Here is a 25,299-nt window from a genome sequence, read left to right on the forward strand (position 1 = left end):
GAATGACCTAACCCGAGCCAAACCACAGGAAGATGATTTAGGCCACTCCCCCAAGATGACTGGTTTCGAGGTAGATTATAATACATCCTAAAATATCACCCGGTAAATGTATGAAAACATTGAAAACCTGTAATGTTACTTTTCAGGTGACGTACCTGTTTATGGATGGAGCGCAATGTAATCACACATTGATGAAAATGATGCTCCCTATTGAGGGAAAGTTTGCGGCTATAAATCCTTTCGGACATAAGCCCCTTGTTCTTCTAATGGACCCATCGGTAAGGGCTGTAAATTAAAGAAAAAAAAATTAACTTTTATCTGGATAAATGAAACAAGTTATTTACTAGGGTATTTACCAGTTTTCACTGCTCTCTCACCTGAGGGGATTTCGAGTACTAATAACGGTGTTATTTATTTACCCTAGCATCTGTTTAGAAAGATCTGCAACAATCTTCTGAAAGGTGGTCATCAAAAATACCACACTACAACATTAGTAGCAACATTGTTTACTAGAGAATATAGTTACAGTCACTGGTTTTATGAACACTAACATATAGATAATCATTGAATAGGTTTATGACATGTTTAAGAGACTAGTGTAATAATTGCAATTGCGTACTGTAATGCTCAATGTATATGAAAATGGCTGATTTTGCGTACAGAGGGGAAGGGGGGTTTGAAAACTTCAAATTTTTTGCTTACGTAATAAATGAATGATTCCATAGCAAAACTTATTTCCATTTACAATCAATCTTGTTTACATTTCAGACTTATCACATTTTGTCTCAGACTTTGGTGTCAATCGCCTCCATTCACAGTGACTACGCTGCCTTCTTCCTCAAAAAAGTATGGCCCGATAATGTTGGATGACCCAAGAGCACACCAGACAGTACACTTGGTGACGTGAGGCGGCTTCTCAGCAATCAAATGGGGATTCGCAGAACCCCAATATCTGTAGTTCTGACTGTTGACTTGACCAGTGAGATAGAAATGGGCTTCATCACGCAAAAACCATAAAGTTCCCCAAGTCTCTGTTTATAACGCATGCGCATTAGGAAGTGTTGGGGAAATCCTCTAAGTCCAGAAATTGGTCGCGTGCGCATGCGTCGCTACATGTGTATTTTTTCCTAAACTGGGTCATGTCAGAACGCTGAAACATAGAACTATAACGGAATGAACCTGCGTGAACTTTTGCGCAGCGGGAAGGCGCAGTTTGTTTGGTCACTTAAGACTCTTCATGATCCTCTTAGAGGATCATTTGTATTTTTGGGAATGACAGGTGTTCAAGTGGTCTTGCCATAAGCTAAAAATCTAAGATATATATCGGTATATTATAAAGGATGAATGTATTTTTCTGCTACACATTCGGGATTCGAACCTAATAGCACTTAAAAGTAAATCCTGGGGCTATCAAAGTTCATTATTTCATATTCGGGATGCTATCACTTTTTTACTCGGCAAACAATAACCCAGTGACACTTTAATCATCAAAGTTCATGTCGTAATGCTTGAAATACGATCAGTAATTTTCGGGTTTCGAATCTGATAGCGCCGCTTGATGAAGATGAACCAGCGTAAATAAGATCAATATTTTTACGGGATTCGAACCTAATGGAAACTACAGCGACTATTAGTCATTAAAGGTTACATGTAGCTCACATGTAGTGCCGCATGCGCAATGTGCCGATTTCTCGACTTAGAGCAATTCCAGCACTGACTAATGCGTATGCGTTTGGTAGAAACGGAGACTTGGGAAACTTTACGGTTTTTGCCTTCATCACTAAACCAAATCTTCTGAAGCAATTCCGGTGATGCCTGCAGTTCTTGTGACATCCATCGCGCAAACTGACGTCTTAACACCTTGTCCTTATCTCTCACTCGCTGACTGATTTGAATTTTGTATGGATAGAGAACCAGTTCATTGACCATAATTCTGTGGATTGATGATCTGCTTATTCCTGTTTCTGATGAAATTCTTCTAACAGATTCATAGGGGTCATCGTCCACTGCAACTGTAACTTTCTCAATAGATTCGCCTGAGGTAGAGTGTTTAGGTTTCCCATTCTTCTTTCTTTGGTCTTCAACTGATCGATTCTCTTCGAATTTCTTTATCAGGTCATACACTGCTTTTCTGGTCGGAGCTGTGTTAGTGTTAAACTTGACTTAAATCTTCTTAACAACTTTGAGACAGATTTATTTTCATTCCACTAGAATACTATGTAAGTTTTTTCTTCCAGAGACATAGACATCGTTTAGTAGTGTTTTATTCTAATTCAGAAATGCCAAAAATCACTAAAACAATCTAATCAGTTGCAACGAAATCACTAAGCAAATTACCATAGCAACCATGGTAATAATCCAAAAGTACCCTTACCTTCTATCATTTGGTGGAAAATCGAAACATTTCATTAAGAAATGTCAAGGATACAGGCAGTTCTTTATGTATAGTAATTAATGGGACACCCTGTATTAGCCTATGCTCAAGCAGTTGAATCGTTGACTCACTTCCAGCGTATACATGTGCCAGTTTTTCCTTCCAGAAATCTGTAAGGAAACTTATCACTTCTTGAAATTCTATCGGTAGATGTTTACATAGCTAAAATAAGATATGATAATGGTAGAAATTTCAACTAATAATATAATGCTGGTGTAAATGAAGAAAATCTTACCATTTTTGTTATAAATAACAAGGTCACGTAATTATAGCATGCTCTTGTCCGTAATCCAAGTACTTCACGCGTGGGCTTTGTTAAATTTTTGGATGATATTTTGTGCCCGATCACTAATCAGGACATCGCACCGGGCAATCATCAAATCCATTGCCTGGTCCGGTCTTATAGTGAGGGCCTGGAGGCAATTGGGTCAGACACAATTTTTTCACATCGAAAAAAAGGAATGTAAATGGTTCTATCCGGTAGTCTGCAATGAAATAAGTATTTCATGGAATTATTTAAACTATACATGTAATAACCAATAAACATATCATATATGTACAACAAAATTCATATCTTGCACTCTGTGCTGTCTCGAGATTCGTGGTTATGAGTACGCCTGCCTGCATGGATTGTTCCTCGGATGATTTTGTCCCTGCATTCTTTCTGTCGAAAAATGCCACCGATACATTTTCTTGGAATTTTTGAGGATGAACAATCGTCATATCCTTTCGGCATGGTAGTGTTAGCTGCCTTTTGTAAAATGTATCCGGTTGAGGTGGCATTCAACAAAATGTGTATTGCGCCACAAATTGACTGTCCTGCTGTCATAGCTGTTGTTTTCCCTATAAAGAACATGAAAGCATTGAAAATAATCATAACATATGCTAATTAGCCATGTGCTCAAACTACAAATTTAATTCAATTTTATTCTGCAAAAAATATCAAATCCAATTCAATTTTACTTCATTGAACAAGGTCAAATTGCAAATCCAATTCAATTTTGTTTTATTGAGCAAATTTTAGGAAATTCAATTCTATTCCGCATTCAAATCAATAAGACCAAGAAAAAGATTCATCTGAGGTATTTGTTCCTACCAGCTCCAGGCGCTGTCTGTGCTACTTGATTTGCAATTCAATTTTGTTTTATTGAGCAAATTTTAGGAAATTCAATTCTATTCCGCATTCAAATCAATAAGACCAAGAAAAAGATTCATCTGAGGTATTTGTTCCTACCAGCTCCAGGCGCTGTCTGTGCTACTTATGAAAACGCGATATTAGCCTGAGATTGACTAAGTCTATGGGCTGGGAGTGTATTTGGACAAATTTAACCCACAGAATGCATCATCTGCCATTTTTGGTTCGATGAACTAGAACGTAAGCTATCGTCAAGTTGCAGTCATGAAGTCACGTGACAGGATCGGAAGATTTTTTTTTCAGATTGAGTGATACGCCTCAATGAAATAGGTCCACATACGTAATTCACTTGTCTTAAGAATATTATAATTATCTTGATAGATATCATCAAATACTCTGAATAATATCATTTTCTAAAATCATGCGTAATGAACGCCGATTTAGCGGTTGGTTAAAACAAATCATTACATCTACTCGCGCATAAATACACCCTCAATGCTGAGCCTGTTAAAGCGCCAGTACCCGTACGTACAGCCATACACACGTTTATGCCGACACCGGCTTCCACTTCAAAAGTTAAGAACAAAATATTAGAAATGTTTGTGATCCGATTTACACCAAATAAACCTTTAAAGTAAGGTATTTAGCATCAGATATTGTGCCGAAAATTCTAGATTGATACACTACATAGTTTTTCAAGTAAGCGTATCTTTAGTGTTAACCAATTATGTTGATTGGCAGGGAAGCTCAGCTGCGCGCCTAATTTTATCGATGACGTCAGATATAAACAATTCAAATTCAACTTCTTGGAACCCCAGGACTTTGAGGTCCTCTTGTCTGTAAAGCTGACAGGCTGGCCATAGTGCCCCTTGGGGCTCTTGTCTGTAAATAAAAATAATGATCTAATGACACACGGCACAGAAAAAAGGTGCAGAATATACAAGCGACAAGGTTATGAAATTGAAAAAGTAATGAAAACAAAAAAATTATAAGTACATGTAGGTTTGTCGACCTGAAAAGATTTGTTAAATCTCACCACAAGGGTTTTCCCTCTCCATTTCTAATCTCAAGTCCTTTAGAGACTGAAGTACCCAGTATTCCGTCAATGGTCTTCCTAAATATGTGTGGTCATGTACAGCAGATTTCAAGTCAGCAGGCGGGTACATGTATCGCATTGGAATATCTTTGCCTGTCTTTCCTAAGTAGTTGAGCGTTATGTTTCTTACATGATCTTGATAAGCTGGATTGTTTCTCAGAAATGCTAGACGTGGATCGTCGAAATTTCGTTTCTTATTTGATGGTAAATTTTCTGATTAATAGGAGAGCCTGAAACATGTAGGGAGTAATACTCAATCTCAAATTTTTTTTTAAATATAGTTTGTCTAAAATAGATTAATTGAAAATATTCTTACCATCATAAGACTTTGAAGGCTTGTGGAATGACTTCAAAGTCTCTGTGCAACTTCTGCCGACAAATAAGTCACCACTCTCGGTTAGATTTACTACGACTAAAAGCACTGTGGCTACATGCTTGCAGGTTCCATGAGGTCCCCTTCCAGCCGGACACTCGCAGTCACTATTCAAGACTTCACCGTTTGGTTTGACTTTTACTTTCACAGAGTATGAAACCTGAAATTAATTTCGAAATTATGAGTATTCGCCGTACAAAGATAAACTGTTTCTGCTACAGAAATAGATAATTAAATTCATTCTTTTCTCTACGGATAGACAATTTAATTCTAATGATCATAATATTATAAGAGGAAATTATAATTTCATTTGAAATAAAAATATAGGCTTTGATCAATACAATACTGTTATCAGAATTCATTAATATAATAATACATAATACCTATAGTATTCAAAGGAACCTACCTTTTTTTCATAGCTGCCCTGACAATAGCAGTGAAAAATATGCCAACATCCAGGGAAATGTAACTGCAGGCTTCAACTCTATTTGATTCTAGCATTAATCTGGCCTTCTCCATGGCTTTATTGTCACCTGTCATCTCCCTGTCAGTGGCCAGTCTAAACTTGAAATATCCACGAATCTGATCATCAGTAATTTTAGGCAGGATGTTTCTATGGTCTCTCGACAGCTGCTTAAAGCCTGTAACATCTTCTGGCCAATTCGGTAGAAGTTCTCTGGGTATGATGATTGCTTCGTTTTGAAAGTTTTCATTGCAATCATAAGCTTCCAGCCTGAAAACAACCAGATAATGCTTAAGTAAATATGACCGGGAGGTGCTGCCACCAGTTTTACATAACTCATGCTCCCTGTTCCAGGAAAAGAGATGGCGAGATCCGTAGGGATTCTAGGAAATGAAAACTAACATGCTACGTATATCGTTTAAGTTTGTGTTTTTATCGAATTAGCAGTGAAAATGGATTATTTCTAGGATAGTATGACACTTGAGCGGTAGGGTACTTATCTTACCTTTCAATCAAATCAGATTTACGACCAGTTGTCTTTGTTCCCCTCTTCTGCAACTTAACTTTAAGTTCATTTACATTTTTATTTTCATATCTGGCCGCCATTGTTTAGAGTAATGAGCACCTCTCCCGACTCGCGCGCCATCTATCCATGAGCGTCTAAATGGCGAACCTCATTGGAATAAGTTTTTTTATTTCTATGACTGTTATATTTGTTGTTAATTAAATCTTTATCTCGTGCTTACCCGCCCGAAGTATAAATGTTTAAGTCCTTTTAAACCTTGCTGCTCGATTGCTATGTAATTTGTAAAATCGATCACGAGTTCATAATAATGTCCACTGGTCTTCCAACAATTCCAATCTTCTCCAAAGCTACCCGCACTCCAGGCATGCCATCAATGTTAGTTTGTTGTGTAGAGGATGAAGGCACTGCGGGTTTCCCGGTTGTAGTAATACATTCCTGCCCGGTTGGATCACGTATGGCCGGCCCTTCACGATTTCCATCACGCTCGCATACCAGCTCTGAGTTGGCCAATTCGGTACGATGAGAATTCCCTGAGCTTGAGCCTGGCAGATTTTTTGCACACATCTGCCGATGAGACTGAAAGGAGGGAATGCATAGAATATACAATCAGTTCACGAGACTGTGAGTGCATCAATTGCACAAGCCCCCGGATCGGGGTGCCATGAAATGTATCTGGGGATCTGACAGTTAAGTCTAGAGGCAAATAGATCAACATCTGGGATACATGAATTCTTGAAATAATCAGTGATCTTCTTAAAAAGCTCTTTGTTTAACATCCATTCAGTTTCGTTTTGGAATTCCCGACTATGCCTATCAGCTATAGTATTATCTACACCCGGCACGTGAGCCACACTTAGCCAAATATTTCTGTCTATAGCCCAATGCCATATTTCGCGGGCTATTTAGTCACAGTTTCCAGCATGGCAGCCACCCATGGACCGGATGTAACTAACACATGTTTGATTATCAGTCATCACTCTGACGTGAGAATTACTAACTTTCCCACACAAGGCTTTCAAACCAAAGAACGCTGCTAACATTTCAAGATAATTAATGTGGCATTTAGCCTCAGCAACAGTCCATTTGCCTCCCCCAGACATTTCCTCGTTTCCGTGCATGGTGTAACCATAACCAGCTGTTGAAGCGTCAGTATAGATCGTAAACTGAGGGTCCCCATGAGAGATTTGTTTACTAGAAACCAACACATTGTCAACCCACCACTTCAGTTCTATTTTAGCGTGGTCTGACAACTGCATTCGGGCTTCGAAGTTGCCGCGATTTTGATTTAGTGCTCGCGTTTTCTCCCTATCAAGGGTTCTATAATGTAGTTTCCCATATTCTACCCAGGGAGTGCCGACACAAGAGAACCAATTACCTCCGCCACTGATCTAATAGTTTGCTCTGTTTTTTTGGATAGCTTATGCACACATTTGCCTGATTTTTTCCCCTTTCTTCTGTGTGAGCTTTACTGACATAGAGATAGAATTAAGCAAAACCCAGTGTCTCAATTGAGGTATTAGGTTCCAAGCAAGATTTGACTGGGTGGACAACAAATCCCAATTTATTCAGTAAGTCTACCGTTTTCTGTACATTGGCTCTACATTCAGTAAGGGTTTTTCCCTGAATGTATAAGTCGTCGATGTAAATGACGATAAGTACTCCATCCTTCCTCAACACTGCAATCATAGGTTTCATGAGTTTTGTAAATATGCGCGGTGCTGAGGAAATGCCATTAGCAAAGCAAGTAAACTGGTAGGGTTGGTTGTCCCATACAAATTTCAGGAGTTTCTTGTGCCCTTGGGCTATAGGGATCGAGTAGTATGCATCTTTAATATCCAGCGATGCCATGTAGCACCCTGGCCGCATCATTTGAATGATGGTTTCAAGCCCCTCCATTTTAAAATGATGGTATTCAATATAGTCGTTAAGTTTAGAGAGGTTAAGAATCATACGGAATTGCCCATCTGGCTTCGGTCGTACAAATATGTTTGACAAGAACTCGCCTTGCTCATGGCAGCAAATCTCTAAGACACCTTTAGTCTGCAGTTTAGCAACTTCCGAATCTATGACGGTTTCTTCTTTATTATTACATTTAATCCCCTTAGGGGCTCTACGCATGGGTAGGGCTGTTAATTCAAGTTTATAGCCGTTTTTGATGATTTCTAGAATAAAGGGGTCTGAAGTGATATTCCGCCAATTTTCTAGGCACTTTGTAACGCCACCTGCTTTAAATGCCTGAACGTTCTTTACTGCCATTTGCAAGGTGTTCGTAACGAGTCATAAGAATCTGATATTTCACTTACCAAGGGTTTTATACCTGCTGGTCGTCCACTTTGGGCTTCTTTGACATTTTCTGCTGATAATGCTGGGATTTTCCCCGTTTTCCTTTCTGATACGGATAGCGTTGTTGTTGGTATCCGCTGCCGCGATAGTGTGTTGTACTGACCGTTGTACTGGGGCCCCGACCTCGCCAGTTTTTTGAGTCAACAGTTTTTGTTGGTTCTGCTGGGGAGGTATAGCTGGCTTCCTTACTAATATCATCCGACTGTCTGACGTCTTTCAACAGTTTTGCCAGATCATCCCCAAAAAGCCACTTCGTGACTTCGACGTTCTCGTCACAGAGTCTAGAGGCGAATTGTCTTTTCAACACTGGCCTAATTAATTCTCTCCTTCTCAGGGATAATTCATGAACGCTATGTCCTATCAATCCCAGACAGTCGGTCAGCATAGGTATAGGTATAACGGATGCGACATGTTTCCCATTAATCAACTGGTCAGTGGGTCAGTAGCTTGAGCTACTGCCGAGCCTGCTTTAATAAGAGCGGCCTGGTTTGCTGATACCGCGAGGTCCGAGCCCCTCTTGTACTTATCTAATAATTGCCAGATTTCGGCATTGACCCTTGGCACTATCATGTTGCTACAGTTTTCGGGTCTTAAGTATTCTTAATTTTTAACTGTTTCCTTGGGCATACTCTTGCCGAATCTCCGATTCGCGACCTTGGCCACTTTAGGTTCAAATGACGGCCCATAGGCCTCGTCGTCAGATCCTTGATCATCGATACTATCGAGAAGTGTTTGTTTGTCTGTGGGAGCTTGGTGTAATTTAGCCACCAGGTCCCTCACATCCACATCGTCCTCGTCACTTTGAGGTTCTTTCTCCTCCTCTGACATGTCGTGGTGGGGTTTTACCCCTGAGTTTGGCTTTCGCCTTTTGTTGGGATTTACCCTAGAATCACCTTTCGGTGGTTTTTGCGCATCTAGCGCCTGTTTAATCGCTTCCGCTATGAAGCCTTTCAGGTCATTATTAAGACTGGAGGAGGACCCAGGTCCTACCTCATCCACCGTTGTCGACTGGTCAAGAGTTAACTCGTCACCAGATCTTTCATCACCAGCCGTATTCATGATAATGGTGGGAACAAAGTTCAGAATAACAATTATATCCAACGAAAAATAAAAGTAATCCAAGCGATATACACAATAATATCCAATCGTCAACGTTTGGTTTTAATCCAAGAGTCAAAGTTTTTAAAAATAAATCCGATTAAATAAAATATGAGTAAAAGCACACTGTGATATGGGTAAGCACACTGTGATATGGGTAAGTATACACAAAATAGCGCAGTAACATGAAAGTGCGTGTAACCGATCTACAAGATAGAAGCACACTGATCTACAGATGGCTTCACGGATCTCATGTTACACGGAGTGAGGAGATTGATGGGGAGATAGAATCGCCAATTCTAAAAAGGTACTGAGAAAATCCAATGAGGTTCCGGCGGAACTAATACCACTCGCGGCGCCACAGTACAGTACGACATCCGGTCTTCCCGTTGATAAAGAAAACTTGCTGATTTACTATCTTTTTAATCGTCACTTATCATCAAAATAAACATGGATTCAGAGCAATATGAGAAATTTAGTTCAATGACACTCGTTGAACTAAAAGCTAAGCTACGTGAAAGGGGAATAAAAGTATCGGGAAAGAAAAAATCGCTTGTAGATCGGTAAGTCTGAATGAAACTGAAACACACAATTTTTTTTTAATTCCGGGTTCGCATTCGCGGCCTACTTAAACTTTTACGACTTTACAAACAAATACGAATTACATGTAATAATTACACTATTTGAGCTGTTCATATGCGAAATTTTTTAATGTTATTGTAATTTTTGCGGCAGAAATTTCTTAGATTTATTGATGGTGATGTGATAGTACGGCCTATTCGTAAAATGACAATGCCAACAATGAACAATGAAGTTTATTCAAACCTGACACTACTATGAATGGGACCTTAAAAGGCCACTTCTACAAATAATGGTGATTGCTTTTAAACTATTTTTAATTTTTTTTCTGTAGGTTAGTATTTTTCGATACAATCGGGAAAAAGTTACTGGAACCAGAGCCGGAATATTGCATGCAGTTGCCGGATCCTTCCCTCTTCAAGGATATTCATGGTGGAATTAGAGAAGCTTTTCCGCCGTGTACCGCCGACAGAATAACGGAATATTTGAGCTGTTCCGATAAGAAAATTGAAAAGAAGATTGAAGATTTGTATAAAGAAAGGTGATTAGGCCTAAGGCTGTCTCTATTTTCATAATGTTCATCGTATTGCACTTTCCTATGTGACAATTGTATATTTCTAGATACGTCCGATATATAAGATCGACCGCCAAGAATGATCTGACATTTATAAAGGGGAATGTTTGGGCAGAAATGCGAAAAGCAACATCTTATGGTGTTGAAATAAGTCTAAATCGTGATGGGGTGGTTGTCAAGTGTCAGTGTGAATGCGCAGTGGGCCAGGGACCAACAGCACACTGCAAACACGTAATTTGTATCCTTTACGGACTAGCTCATTTCAAGAAAACCTGGGATGTACTAACAGAAATAACTTGTACTCAGGTGAGTCGAGAAAAATTCATCTGCTTTGTTCAATTATTCGGTTCTATTTAATGAGGATACATTCTTATTTCAGGTTCTCCAAAAATTCCATCAAGCCAAGCCCCATAAAGGTAGTCCAATAAAATGCAAACAGTTCGGCGAAGTGAGAGGAAAATCTAAGTCTCTAATTTATGATCCGCGTCCGCTAAAGAAGAGAAATGTGCCTGGAAAAGAAGACACTTGGAGAAATGCCATAATTAATCACCAAGTAAGAAAACTATTTTTTATTTAGCATTTTTCGAAGTCAGTATCGATTATGGGTATTAACATTTTTTTTTTTTATCTATCTCAAATTAAGGGTAGAAAAAGGATGCCCATTTCGCAGTTATTCCCACCAGCGGATATAGAATCACTTACTATTGACCATGACTACATGAAACCAATGATGGAAGAAGACTTTTTAATTAAGCTTAAGGTACGTTGATGTTAAAGACTCACTGCCTTTCGATAACCTTTGTTGGTTTTTTATTTCAACTATAAAATGAGATAATATTTTCTGTTTTAGGTTTCTGCTATCTCTGATTTGGAAGTTAGGGAAACAGAAGTCAACATCGGGCGCAGGGCGAATCAAAATTGTGGCTAAATGAACGCAAGAAACGAATAACTGCTTCAAACTTTGGAACAATCTGTCGAATGACCGAGCAGAGAGACATTGACTCGCTACTCAAAACTTTAATCTCAAGAAGCGACATTAGAAGTCAGGCCATAAACCACGGAAAAAAGTTCAAAAAAATAGCGCTCAAGAATTTTGAATGTTCGACAGATAAAAACTGCCATTTGTGGGCTCTTCATTTCGAGTCAAAACCCCATGTTAGCAGCCAGCCCAGATGCGGTAATTGACGATGAAACTCTTGTGGAGATTAAATGTCCTTTTTCTGCACGTAACTGAAATAAATCCCATTACTGTGCCATATCTTGTTATGAATGATAATAATGAACTTGAACTGAAGAAAACTCATCAATATTATTACCAAATCCAAGGTCAATTGTACTGTTCGAGACGAAAGTATTGTAAGTTTATTGTATATACATTTGTAGACATGAAAGTTTTTGATATTTGCTATGAAACGGAATTCGTTGATTCAATGGTGCAGAAACTAGTATGCTTTTATAGAAACCATTTCCGAAAAGCCATTTTATCCAAATACTTCTATAGGAATACAAGAATGTACAATTTCACTTAAACTATTTATTCAATCATCATGTTATAAATTACGCATCCAATGGTACAATACATTGTTTGAAATAACACAATAAAAAACACAGTTATTATTGCATCGGCTAATTCTGAGTCAGTGTTGTTCAACGGAGTAGTCAATATTTTGAATGTTTTTGCAAGTCCAATAATTCTTTCCACGTGAACTCGTTTGCTTGCGATTTTTCTATCACTTACAACTGATTGAGCAGACATCCTGTTTTTCTTTTTGAAAAATTCAGGGATATTGACAGTAACTTGGGCAGGTATGAATAAATCCTAAACATTAAATCCCTTGTCTGACATTATTGAGTCTCCAGGATCACACATTCTTGTAAGATTACTCCTTTCGCATATCTGGCGGTCACTAGCTGACCCCCCATATGAATCTGAAATATAACTAACTAGACCTCCTGGCGTGATTCCGATCAATACTTTAACAGTATTCCGATTTTTGTACGTGGAGTAGGTAGCCTGTTGCGCAACAGGCTGCTTGGGTTTTTTTAGAGGAATTTCTGTCCCATCAATTATCACTCTCGTTGTTGGAAATTTGATCTTGAAATCACTTGGTGAACAGAATCGGACTTACTCGGTCAAAAATTTATCTCTTTGAATTCGCACATTAGAAAATTAATCCAGGTGACAAAGATATTTGTAACCTCCTTTTCATTTATATCGAAAAATCCAAAATATTTCATATTTTGAATACGCTCGACGCAGTTTAATGAGGGTCATATAAAACTCATCTTCAGCAGTTAAGGAAGGGGCTATGCCATAATAATAATTCAGTTCATTCACTGTTTCTCCAAGCAATGAAAAAATAAGGATAAAAGTATCATAATCTTCTAAACCGGTGTTGAAGTGGAAACATTTTTTATCATAAACATAGTCCTTTGAAGAAAATCCATGTCTCGCCGTTGTCTGTGAGCATCTGTTTCGAGTTACACAATTATCAGTTAAATGCTGGCTCTCATCTGCTTGTAAAACAGTTTTTTCGGTTGCATCTGAGGCGACATCCACATTTGCACCGACATTGTCCCATATTAGGAGAGGAAACAATTCAATTCGCTGGCGCTTTTTGGCTCGTTCAATTCAATCATTTTCACAGGGCTTCTGCTTGCTTGTCCAGTTGATATGTGGGGGGATGGTGCCAATCTTCAACCTTTGGTGCACTGGTCTGTCTTCTGTCAAAGAAATAGCATACACACATTAGACTACCATTGGAATTCTATTACCCTTTTGGTATTTTATTTTCATAAAACTAATCCACATATTGTGAGATAAGATATCGTGGCTTGAGTAGAAATAAAATAATAGTTATAGAACTTACTTTCCACTGTTTCTGTGATATAATCATCGGAACTAAAATGAGCCCTACACACGGTAGTCCACGGCTTCGGCGACCAACGGTGCTCACCACGCTTTACTGCCTGTATCCAACATTTTTTTAATTCGGCATCACTTGGAAAGCGATGGCCTCCTTTGCCAATACAATGAGGGACACAACAATGACCTGGCATATTTAGAAACCCTTGAATAAACACGCTTAATAAACGAGTTTACATGTGTATAACAATACCAAAAGAATGCGTGAATAGATCACTTCCGGGTTGAGCGAGTCGTACTCGACTTGCGCGCCATCATGCGGTCGCTGTGGTGTGCGGGTTCCTCATTGATTTACTACTGGTAGATCAAATATTCCTACGTTATCTTGCTGGAAATAACATACTCTAATGCATCTACAGTTGTCTTGATTTCTTGATACATTTTTGAAGTGCTTGGTTCAATACTACTTTCCATAACGACGACTTTCTGAAGAAAAACAGGTCATGAATTAACAGTTTATAGGCCCTATAATGTAACCACATGTAAGAATCTCCTTTTTTCAATCATACCTTTGTTCTCCTTGCGATTGACTCCAGTTTTGTTTCATCATGTTTCAAATTTTTCTTTTGTTCAATCCTTAGTTTCTTATCAATTTTTTTCTTCTTCTCGTTTTCGTTCTAACTCGGCAGCTTCTAGTTTGCTCTTGTAAGCTTCGTTGCTGGATATGATGAAATAATGTTCAGGTGATGACTTTCTTTTATTTTTTGTTTTCAATGATTCTTTCGGATAGATAAGTATGTCGCTGTTACTGCTTTCAGGGTTTGACTTGTTGGAAAATGGAATTGAAGGATCAATCGACTTCTGAAATTATTAACTGCATCAAAAACAGTCTTTTGGAATGCTCTCTAAGAAGTATGTTAAAGAAATAAGTTTTTAGCATTGGTTGACGTCTATGATGTCATGCCAATGCTAGTAAAATGGATCGAAAATAGTAGTACGAAAAAATAGCGCCGACTCTTCTCATTTTCATAGTAACTTCAAATTGTCACTCTGTTCACGTAAAACATTAGAAACAGCTGAAAATGACTAAAAAATGTTTCAATTATTCCCCACAACATAGCGTCGCCAGATTTCTGATTTAATGGTCCAAAAAGTTATTCGATCGCATTTTTCTCGTTCATTATCTGGTTGATGAGAGCGGGTTAAACAAGGGCGTAGCGTAATGTCGGCATTGACATTGGCAGTAAAGAATGGGGAACAGCCTCTTCTGAATAGAAAAACATAAAATTAATAGGGATAATAGGCTTTCATACCAAAGGTCGAAAGGTCGAGCCCGAGAAATTTTCCAAAATGTTAAAATAACAACAATTTCTACTTGAATTAGTCGCAAAACTCATAAAAATGAAAAATAAATTCTCACACACTCGAATTTATTTTCCATTTTCTACTCACTAGAAGAAAGTGTGAGTAAAGTGTGAGTGAAATAGTTTATATTTTAAACATATTTCGAGTAAAAATATTTGTATGAGTTAGATTTTTTAAACATTAAAAGTGTGAGTAAAGTGTGAGTGAAATAATTCATAAATCATTGAATATTTATATGCGTTGGATTCATTTTAATAAAAATTTTGTTATAAAAATGAAGAAAGGAGAAGAAGAACCCAACTTTAAAATCGAAATCAATGAAACCAATAAATCATTTTCACAGTTTTACATTAAAAATTATATTTCAGCAACAAATTTAGTGTCCGCAAGGTATTATAAAATCGATAACATAACTATGATTAATCAATTATCATCAAATGAAACATATTTAATTACTGAACTAGTAGATACTTTTGATAATGGCGTTAAAAATCCTAAAATATTCAATACAGTTTTAAATTTTAAAGGAACTTTAGATGAAAACATAATTAATATTCTTAAAACTCCTTTCAATGAAAGAAATGATGATTTAATACTTTCTAAAGATTATAATGATTTGATTAACTTAAGAATTGAAAAAAGACAATTATATTATTTCAATTTTGATAATAAACAAATTATCTATAATGAAAATTCATCAAATATTGGAATTCAATGTGAGTTAGCTAATGAAAAATCATTTAAAGATATTGCAGTTCAATGTAAATTAGATGATGAATTTAGAAAATTCAATCCTAATGAAAAAGTGCATTGTTATTGCGGAGGTAAATATTTAAAATCACATAAATCAAAGCATTATGAAACAATTAAACATAAAAACTGGCGTAAAGAGTAACAATTCTACATTATAATTATTGAATTGAGTTAAATGATTTAAATATCTAATAGACTGTTGAAATGATAAATTGTTTGACAGTTGAAATGATAAATTGTTTGACAGTTAAAATGATAAATTGTTTGACAGTTAAAATGATAAATTGTTTGACAGTTGAAATGATAAGACAGTTAAAATGATAAATTGTTTGACAGTTGAAATGATAAATATTTTGACAGTTGAAATGATAAATTGTTTGACAGTTAAAATGATAAATTGTTTGACAGTTGAAATGATAAATTGTTTGACAGTTAAAATGATACATTGTTTGACAGTTGAAATGATAAATTGTTTGACAGTTGAAATGATAAATTGTTTGACAGTTGAAATGATAAATATTTTGACAGTTGAAATGATAAATATTTTGACAGTTGAAATGATAAATTGTTCGGCAGTTGAAATGATAAATTGTTTGGCTGTAAATTTAATTGTTATTTGATTTAATCATTTAAAAGTTTAATATTTTTAAAATGATTATAAAATATTTAATTAAAAACTAGCAAATATTTTATAAACTGTTTAATTTTTCTCTTAAATAAATGGATGGTTTCATTCCAACTGGGAAAAGTGATTTGAAACATTATTTAGTTGCTGGAGGTTTAATATTGGCGGCATTATACTTTTACTATGAAAATATTTCAAAAGATTTGATGAATGAAAATAATAAATTGAGTAAAAAATTAAAGAAGTTAAATGGAAACAATCACAGAAATAAAAAGAATAAAAAAGTTAATTTAGAAAATGATTTAGAGGATTAAAACAGCATCTTTTAATTTCATTTATTTTGACTATAAAAATGAGTGAAAATATATTAAACTTATTACATCTAATATATAAAAATCAACAGAATATTAAATCAATTATTATGCTTACAGGTTTATTTTCATTCTCAGTTTATACTATAAAACAGTTGTTAGAATTCTATGATAGCTGTAAAATTAGATACACTGAATTAATAGAAAATATGAATTATATTTCAGATAGATTGAATAATATTAAGTGTTGTGAAATTTGTAATAAAAGATATAAAAATAAAAAGAGTTTGAGAAATCATAAATATATTCATGAATTAGATGATAAACTGTATAATTCAAATTGAGAATAAGACTGTTAAATTGGTTGAAAATATAAAAATAGATAATATTATAACTATTTCAATATTTAGATTAATAATTTATATTTATGATTTTTATAAAAACTAATTTATATATCTATGTACTAGACGTACGAGTAAGAAAGTAAGATTCTTGCCAAGAAAGTAAGAATCTTACTTTCTTACTCGTACGTCTAGTACATAAATAGTTTTATCATATATATTTCTGTTTCAATTTCTATTTATCTAACAGATTTATTATAAATATTTGGAAAATTATAAATCATATTCAATTATGTATTTACATTTATCATTAATAAAAGAGGATTACAATGAACCCGCTAGATTGTTTAACTGTTTAAGTATTAAATTGTGTATATTGTATATTCATAAACTAAATGAAATAAATCACGAATAAGACTGTTAAATTAGTTGAAAATATAAAAGTTAATAAAAAAGGGGGTTGAGGCATCAATGTATTAGATACCCTATTAGATACCCTAATACCATGTATTAAATACGTATCAAATACGTATTAATGGTATTTAATACGTATTAATGGTATTAAATACATATTATGCTTTATTTCTGAAAATGAAGTAACAGAAGTAATTTATGTTTTAATTCATTCAAGTATGATATTGTAAATTCTTTACATTTGACTAGGATAATACAAGAGTGATATTAGTTAGTTGGCTTATTCAATAAGAGAAACAATGAAATAATACAAGAGTGATACTAACAGTTAAAGTTATTGAATTTCTTGTTAAATCTATTTGAATTCTAGTCAATTCTTGTTAACCAATAGCGCGAATAGAAATCAAGTAGATTTAAATAAAAAAACAATAAGTTACTTTATCTAATACTAACTTATTTAACTTATTGTTTTTTTATTTAAATCTACTTGATTTCTATTCGCGCTATTGGTTAACAAGAATTGACTAGAATTCAAATAGATTTAACAAGAAATTCAATAACTTTAACTGTTAGTATCACTCTTGTATTATTTCATTGTTTCTCTTATTGAATAAGCCAACTAACTAATATCACTCTTGTATTATCCTAGTCAAATGTAAAGAATTTACAATATCATACTTGAATGAATTAAAACATAAATTACTTCTGTTACTTCATTTTCAGAAATAAAGCATAATATGTATTTAATACCATTAATACGTATTAAATACCATTAATACGTATTTGATACGTATTTAATACATGGTATTAGGGTATCTAATAGGGTATCTAATACATTGATGCCTCAACCCCCTTTTTTATTAACTTTTATATTTTCAACTAATTTAACAGTCTTATTCGTGATTTATTTCATTTAGTTTATGAATATACAATATACACAATTTAATACTTAAACAGTTAAACAATCTAGCGGGTTCATTGTAATCCTCTTTTATTAATGATAAATGTAAATACATAATTGAATATGATTTATAATTTTCCAAATATTTATAATAAATCTGTTAGATAAATAGAAATTGAAACAGAAATATATATGATAAAACTATTTATGTACTAGACGTACGAGTAAGAAAGTAAGATTCTTACTTTCTTGGCAAGAATCTTACTTTCTTACTCGTACGTCTAGTACATAGATATATAAATTAGTTTTTATAAAAATCATAAATATAAATTATTAATCTAAATATTGAAATAGTTATAATATTATCTATTTTTATATTTTCAACCAATTTAACAGTCTTATTCTCAATTTGAATTATACAGTTTATCATCTAATTCATGAATATATTTATGATTTCTCAAACTCTTTTTATTTTTATATCTTTTATTACAAATTTCACAACACTTAATATTATTCAATCTATCTGAAATATAATTCATATTTTCTATTAATTCAGTGTATCTAATTTTACAGCTATCATAGAATTCTAACAACTGTTTTATAGTATAAACTGAGAATGAAAATAAACCTGTAAGCATAATAATTGATTTAATATTCTGTTGATTTTTATATATTAGATGTAATAAGTTTAATATATTTTCACTCATTTTTATAGTCAAAATAAATGAAATTAAAAGATGCTGTTTTAATCCTCTAAATCATTTTCTAAATTAACTTTTTTATTCTTTTTATTTCTGTGATTGTTTCCATTTAACTTCTTTAATTTTTTACTCAATTTATTATTTTCATTCATCAAATCTTTTGAAATATTTTCATAGTAAAAGTATAATGCCGCCAATATTAAACCTCCAGCAACTAAATAATGTTTCAAATCACTTTTCCCAGTTGGAATGAAACCATCCATTTATTTAAGAGAAAAATTAAACAGTTTATAAAATATTTGCTAGTTTTTAATTAAATATTTTATAATCATTTTAAAAATATTAAACTTTTAAATGATTAAATCAAATAACAATTAAATTTACAGCCAAACAATTTATCATTTCAACTGCCGAACAATTTATCATTTCAACTGTCAAAATATTTATCATTTCAACTGTCAAAATATTTATCATTTCAACTTTCAAACAATTTATCATTTTAACTGTCAAACAATTTATCATTTCAACTGTCAAACAATGTATCATTTTAACTGTCAAACAATTTATCATTTCAACTGTCAAACAATTTATCATTTTAACTGTCAAACAATTTATCATTTCAACTGTCAAAATATTTATCATTTCAACTGTCAAACAATTTATCATTTTAACTGTCTTATCATTTCAACTGTCAAACAATTTATCATTTTAACTGTCAAACAATTTATCATTTTAACTGTCAAACAATTTATCATTTCAACTGTCAAACAATTTATCATTTCAACAGTCTATTAGATATTTAAATCATTTAACTCAATTCAATAATTATAATGTAGAATTGTTACTCTTTACGCCAGTTTTTATGTTTAATTGTTTCATAATGCTTTGATTTATGTGATTTTAAATATTTACCTCCGCAATAACAATGCACTTTTTCATTAGGATTGAATTTTCTAAATTCATCATCTAATTTACATTGAACTGCAATATCTTTAAATGATTTTTCATTAGCTAACTCACATTGAATTCCAATATTTGATGAATTTTCATTATAGATAATTTGTTTATTATCAAAATTGAAATAATATAATTGTCTTTTTTCAATTCTTAAGTTAATCAAATCATTATAATCTTTAGAAAGTATTAAATCATCATTTCTTTCATTGAAAGGAGTTTTAAGAATATTAATTATGTTTTCATCTAAAGTTCCTTTAAAATTTAAAACTGTATTGAATATTTTAGGATTTTTAACGCCATTATCAAAAGTATCTACTAGTTCAGTAATTAAATATGTTTCATTTGATGATAATTGATTAATCATAGTTATGTTATCGATTTTATAATACCTTGCGGACACTAAATTTGTTGCTGAAATATAATTTTTAATGTAAAACTGTGAAAATGATTTATTGGTTTCATTGATTTCGATTTTAAAGTTGGGTTCTTCTTCTCCTTTCTTCATTTTTATAACAAAATTTTTATTAAAATGAATCCAACGCATATAAATATTCAATGATTTATGAATTATTTCACTCACACTTTACTCACACTTTTAATGTTTAAAAAATCTAACTCATACAAATATTTTTACTCGAAATATGTTTAAAATATAAACTATTTCACTCACACTTTACTCACACTTTCTTCTAGTGAGTAGAAAATGGAAAATAAATTCGAGTGTGTGAGAATTTATTTTTCATTTTTATGAGTTTTGCGACTAATTCAAGTAGAAATTGTTGTTATTTTAACATTTTGGAAAATTTCTCGGGCTCGACCTTTCGACCTTTGGTATGAAAGCCTATTATCCCTATTACTCCCCCGGTTTATAAATATCACAGTGTTTGGATATCACTGTTATTCCAACTATCAGTATCCATGGGATTATTTGGGATTCATTCTCAGCGTCAGAATACGTATTTCTAGAGCAGTGGAACGGCAGCCTGCTCGTGACTGAAACCCGTATGTGATCGTGCGGGAACGCCTTTACTAAAGTTAAAACCATTTCATGATGACACGAAACATCAAACAGTAAACGGTAGGCTACTACCATGATACGATATCACCAATAAAGATAGATCATTTTATTTAATTTTACCAGAGTTGTTTATTGGAGGAAAATATCATTGTTAAGTACGCCGAGAACAACCATGTTGTATTATCAATCAGTTGAATGACATTGTAAAATTCGATTCGGCTATATTCTAATATAAGTTTTAACTTTAGGACCCCCCTTCCCGCCTGCTGCGCACTCATAAGGCGGTAGCACCCTCTTACGCACTCGGCAGAGATTCGCTTTGTAATGTGCGCCGGGAAAAAATACCTTTTATTATCTTTTCCATGCGTTAAACAACAGTGATTGAATTTAAGCGTTGTCATAAATTGCAATATTTCGATGGTTATTTGCCGCTGCTCTAGTTTTTTGGAATTGAATTGAGCGGCCTCGGTAGCTCAGTGAGATAAGGCGTGATGCTGTTGAATCCACTAGCAATGCTGAGTGACAAGTGGGTTCGAGTCTTGCTAGCTGCAAACAGTGTGCGGGCAACACTTCAAAGGCCGTACCATTGTGGTGTTAGATGAACAATCCAATAGGAATAGTCTTGGGAATCCAAGATCCAAACGACGTACGTAAAGCCAAAGGAACAAAAAGACAAACAAACAATCATCAGCCGGCCTCAGTGACACCAACGCCGGCATCGCTCTCTGCGACGTTTTTTGCATGCATACATGCATCAGAGCTTGAAGCTCTAAGATCAGAGGGTCTCGTTAATTTTTTGTTTTCATTATTCAGTGGGGCCTAACAGTTCATGCGTAAAAATGGGTTTTTGTCTCCAAATCTTGATTGATATAAATATCTTGGCTGGGACATGATGGAAAACATCAGAATAAACTAGTTTCGTCTTTTTAACAGAATCGCATGAATGAGGTTTAACAGTACAAATAGCCTTGGCTAAATCGTTCGGCAGAAAATAAATTCATTTTCAGGAATAAAATCGTACTAGACAAATAGACCTTTAAGTCTGTGGTCCTCCCAATCAACATCGTCATAGAAGATTTTCCGGCAGATGTAAAACATTATAACCACTTAATACCACAGTATAATCTACCAATGCTTCAAGGCCCATGGGCCTCTTGTTAACTGACTGTATCCAGTTTATATCTTTTCCACGTTTGGTACATCACATCGGGAATATCATAGCCTTCAGCAAGACTTTTTTGTATTTTGATAATTGATTTGTAGTCAATGTGTTTTAAGCGCTAACGTTGACGGACACCGTCTCTCAATCCCATCGCCCTGAAGTCAACATCTTTCATTTTTTCCTCAATACCATGGAAAGACTTTAAGTCTGTGCATTGGTCCAAAAAAATGATTCTTCATTGCAGCTTCTAGTATTCATGCTTCGCAGGAGAAAAATCATCTCAACCTGGTTATCCAACATCTTTTGGAGCAATTTACAAACAGCTAAATCTACAATGGGGAAATATCAATAGTATACATTTATTAGAAACGTAGTTATACTGAATATTTCACTTCATTTCATGCTTTCTCTCTCAAAATGGGTGATGTCATTCAAGACAATGGGTGATGTCATTCAAGACAAAGGAAAATAAAATTTTCCATCGTCCCTCGGCAGGGATTCGAACCTGATGGCATCGAGATTGCCACGGTACAAAACCCTGCCACACTAGACCGAGTATGGAGCTACATGCGCAGCTTTGATGATGTCATTATCAGCCAATCAGATATCCCGTTTCATTTTAGCCCGGGTTTTCCCATTTATAGTTCTTCCTTGAAATTTTCCTCAGCGATTATACAACGAGCAATCTGGTGCTGCAAGGTTTCGTGCGGCAAAAAACCTATGCGCCCGGTCTACTGTGGCAGGGGTTCATGCCATGGCTGAGTGTAGCGATGCTATCAGGTTCGAATCCCTGCCGAGGGAGGATATAAATTTTCATAAAATGTCGTTTCTTAAGGGTAATTCAGCAATCAATGAAAATCAATGAAAGGGCATTACAGAATTGTCACTGACCACTGTATAAGTTTGAATTTACACGTATACGAAAACCAAATGAAGCTCATTGTTTAAAATCCATGTGTTCTTACTTTAAACTTTCGATGAATTAATGAATTACTACATACAGGTTTATACAAATTTTCCTTGTCCATTGCAGAAAAAAACTTAGGAGCGACACGTAATTTCTTACAGATTGTCGAAAGTTTCGGATGGTTTATCATCTAGTAATAACATATCGATTCATAAGTGAAGAAAGACAACTTTTTGTAAATTTCAACCTGTAGCCTCAATTCATACCCTGTTCAGAATAAATTCAACCCTCAATGTGCAAATTGTTGGAATTTTTGGAGGTTTCTCTAATACCGTCAATTTTAATATAGGTTTCTCCCACATAACAAAGCCTTATCTAAATGCATATTATCTGGTATAAACACATCTGTTACATAATCGTTGTTCATGTATTCAATTGTATTATCTGTCTCATAGTTCCTGTCCCTAACCTTCCTAACACTTATCATTTATAAATCTTGAAAATATTTTTGTTTGGCCTACATAATATAACAATCTCACCATCATCACTATCGTCCATTTCATATCGAGATGGAATCTTTCTTTTCCTAATTCTTGTACATTCTTGCTCTTCTGATTCACTGATATTACTTGTTTCTTCACTTCGCCGCATCTTTTTGATGGCCTCCACATAGGTTTCTAAAAAATAATTTACAGATAACATATTTATTTGTAGTAATTCCTAAAGTTGCATTTCTATATCTGATAAACCAGTCCAAAATCCATCCATCAATTATATCTTAAAGGCAGACGAATTTCCTTTATGACCCTATATTTAATATAACGATTTTGCATGACAACATATCAACATGTTTGGGAAATTCAACAAGCCTAATGTCATTTGTTACAAGCCCTGTGATTGGGGATTGGCTTGACTGGATTCTGGTCCACTAGTTACGACTCTGATGAATTGCGAGGTCAAGGGGTTCGGGGAATGACTTTAGCAAAATGGGTTGAATCCCCTGATGGGTGATGAAATCACAATTAATTTTGATAAAAAGAATTTTGAAATTTTGAAATCTAACTCACCTGCATAAGACATGATTCTTACTTCAAAGTTCTGCCAATTCTTTTTATCAGGCAACTGTCCTCGCATGGCCTTCTGACTAGGGTTTGTATTAGGCCAGTATGACATAGTTATCTGCAAAATTTTGTGGACTAAATAATGAGTATGAATTACTTAGATGATCAGCAGCACAAAGAACATAGCCTGAAAAATGTCACAAACACAATATAAAAATGTATAGTTATGAAACTATTAATTACAATAGGTGCCTGGCCAGTCAGCTACTTTTATTATGATTAAAGCAGCAGAAGTTTCTACATAAAGGATGTATAAACTTAAAAGAATCAATATTTCTTTCTAAGAACAAATTTTAGGTCAGGATGGATCGTTTTGATGTCTTTGTAAGATACCGCATTGTAATCGTCTTAAGGCTAAAAAGTAGATAGCTTGTTCCTCATCCATCTCTGGTAAGCCTCAAAGTTGCCCAGCAGCCACCTATCTACCCTGTAAATGAATTTTTTTATACCATAGCAGACCCGGCAGCTAAAAATGAACCGATTATGCATTTTAAACAATAATATTTCATCATCATTGACCTACTTACATCATTTTATTTTTCAAGCCAGGATTTGTGCGAAACAACAACTGTATCATCCTCAATGAAGTGGACTATTGCAAAATCTCCCATCTGTGGAAACAAAAGGAAATAAAATTCTTAATGTTTGGACATGTAGATAGCAGTTTAATTCTTCTTTTACTGGAAAACATACATTGTGACTACAGGAATCTATTTGCCTTGTCCATGCCACTACTAAAGATGGTGCAAGAAAACCATAAATGCATATGAGCCTGTTATATAATTGAGTGGTTTCTTCATTGCTCTTGATGTGGGTAATTGGTGTATTTGTTCCACATATGTATTTCTACAGTTTACTTTATAAACTCCAACATGACGAGAATCGCAGGGCTGGCGAAACAGTGGCTCTAATCGTTCAAACACACGGCAACATAAAATATGGTTAACATCATAAGCATTTTCAAGAACCTCGTAGCACATTCCTCCATGGAAATAACAGTCTCCGATGTGTGGCTTTCTAAGCAGTGGTAATTGGTTCTCTTTCGGTGGTGAGTCAGATATCTCACCCAATCGTTTCACAATCTGTGCTAACGGAGAATTGGCAGATCTGAGCAACTGCTTAATATGTTGCATGTAGTTTTCGAATGGAAAAGCGCTAAACATGTCAAGGTTTCCATACCTTCTCACATCATTGGTAATATGAAGCAGTGAGTGAAAATTATACACCAGCATTTCT

The 25,299-nt window shown here is 34.5% G+C and overlaps 1 protein-coding gene and 1 pseudogene across 1 annotated transcript; one reads left to right on the top strand and one right to left on the bottom strand.

Moving 5' to 3' along the window:
• The first annotated feature begins 9,918 nt into the window (after positions 1-9,918).
• Positions 9,919-12,188, top strand: LOC141907787 (uncharacterized). Its single transcript, XM_074797530.1, has 6 exons — positions 9,919-10,031; positions 10,382-10,588; positions 10,669-10,927; positions 11,001-11,174; positions 11,265-11,381; positions 11,472-12,188. The coding sequence occupies exons 1-6, from the start codon at positions 9,919-9,921 to the stop codon at positions 11,547-11,549; spliced, it is 948 nt and encodes a 315-aa protein (XP_074653631.1). The 3' UTR covers positions 11,550-12,188.
• On the bottom strand, positions 12,179-24,115 carry LOC141907788 (uncharacterized; annotated as a pseudogene).
• Between the last annotated feature and the right edge of the window lie 1,184 nt (positions 24,116-25,299).

The sequence above is a fragment of the Tubulanus polymorphus genome, chromosome 6 (genome assembly GCF_964204645.1).
Source record: "Tubulanus polymorphus chromosome 6, tnTubPoly1.2, whole genome shotgun sequence".
Lineage (NCBI taxonomy): Eukaryota > Metazoa > Nemertea > Palaeonemertea > Tubulaniformes > Tubulanidae > Tubulanus > Tubulanus polymorphus.

Bases quoted from the DNA above. Each gene is read 5' to 3' on its own strand.
- LOC141907787 (XM_074797530.1), top strand. From the start codon at position 9,919: ATGGATTCAGAGCAATATGAGAAATTTAGTTCAATGACACTCGTTGAA. The intron at 10,928-11,000 runs GTGAGTCGAGAA...TTCTTATTTCAG, and splicing joins CAGAAATAACTTGTACTCAG to GTTCTCCAAAAATTCCATCA. The intron at 11,175-11,264 runs GTAAGAAAACTA...TCTCAAATTAAG, and splicing joins ATGCCATAATTAATCACCAA to GGTAGAAAAAGGATGCCCAT.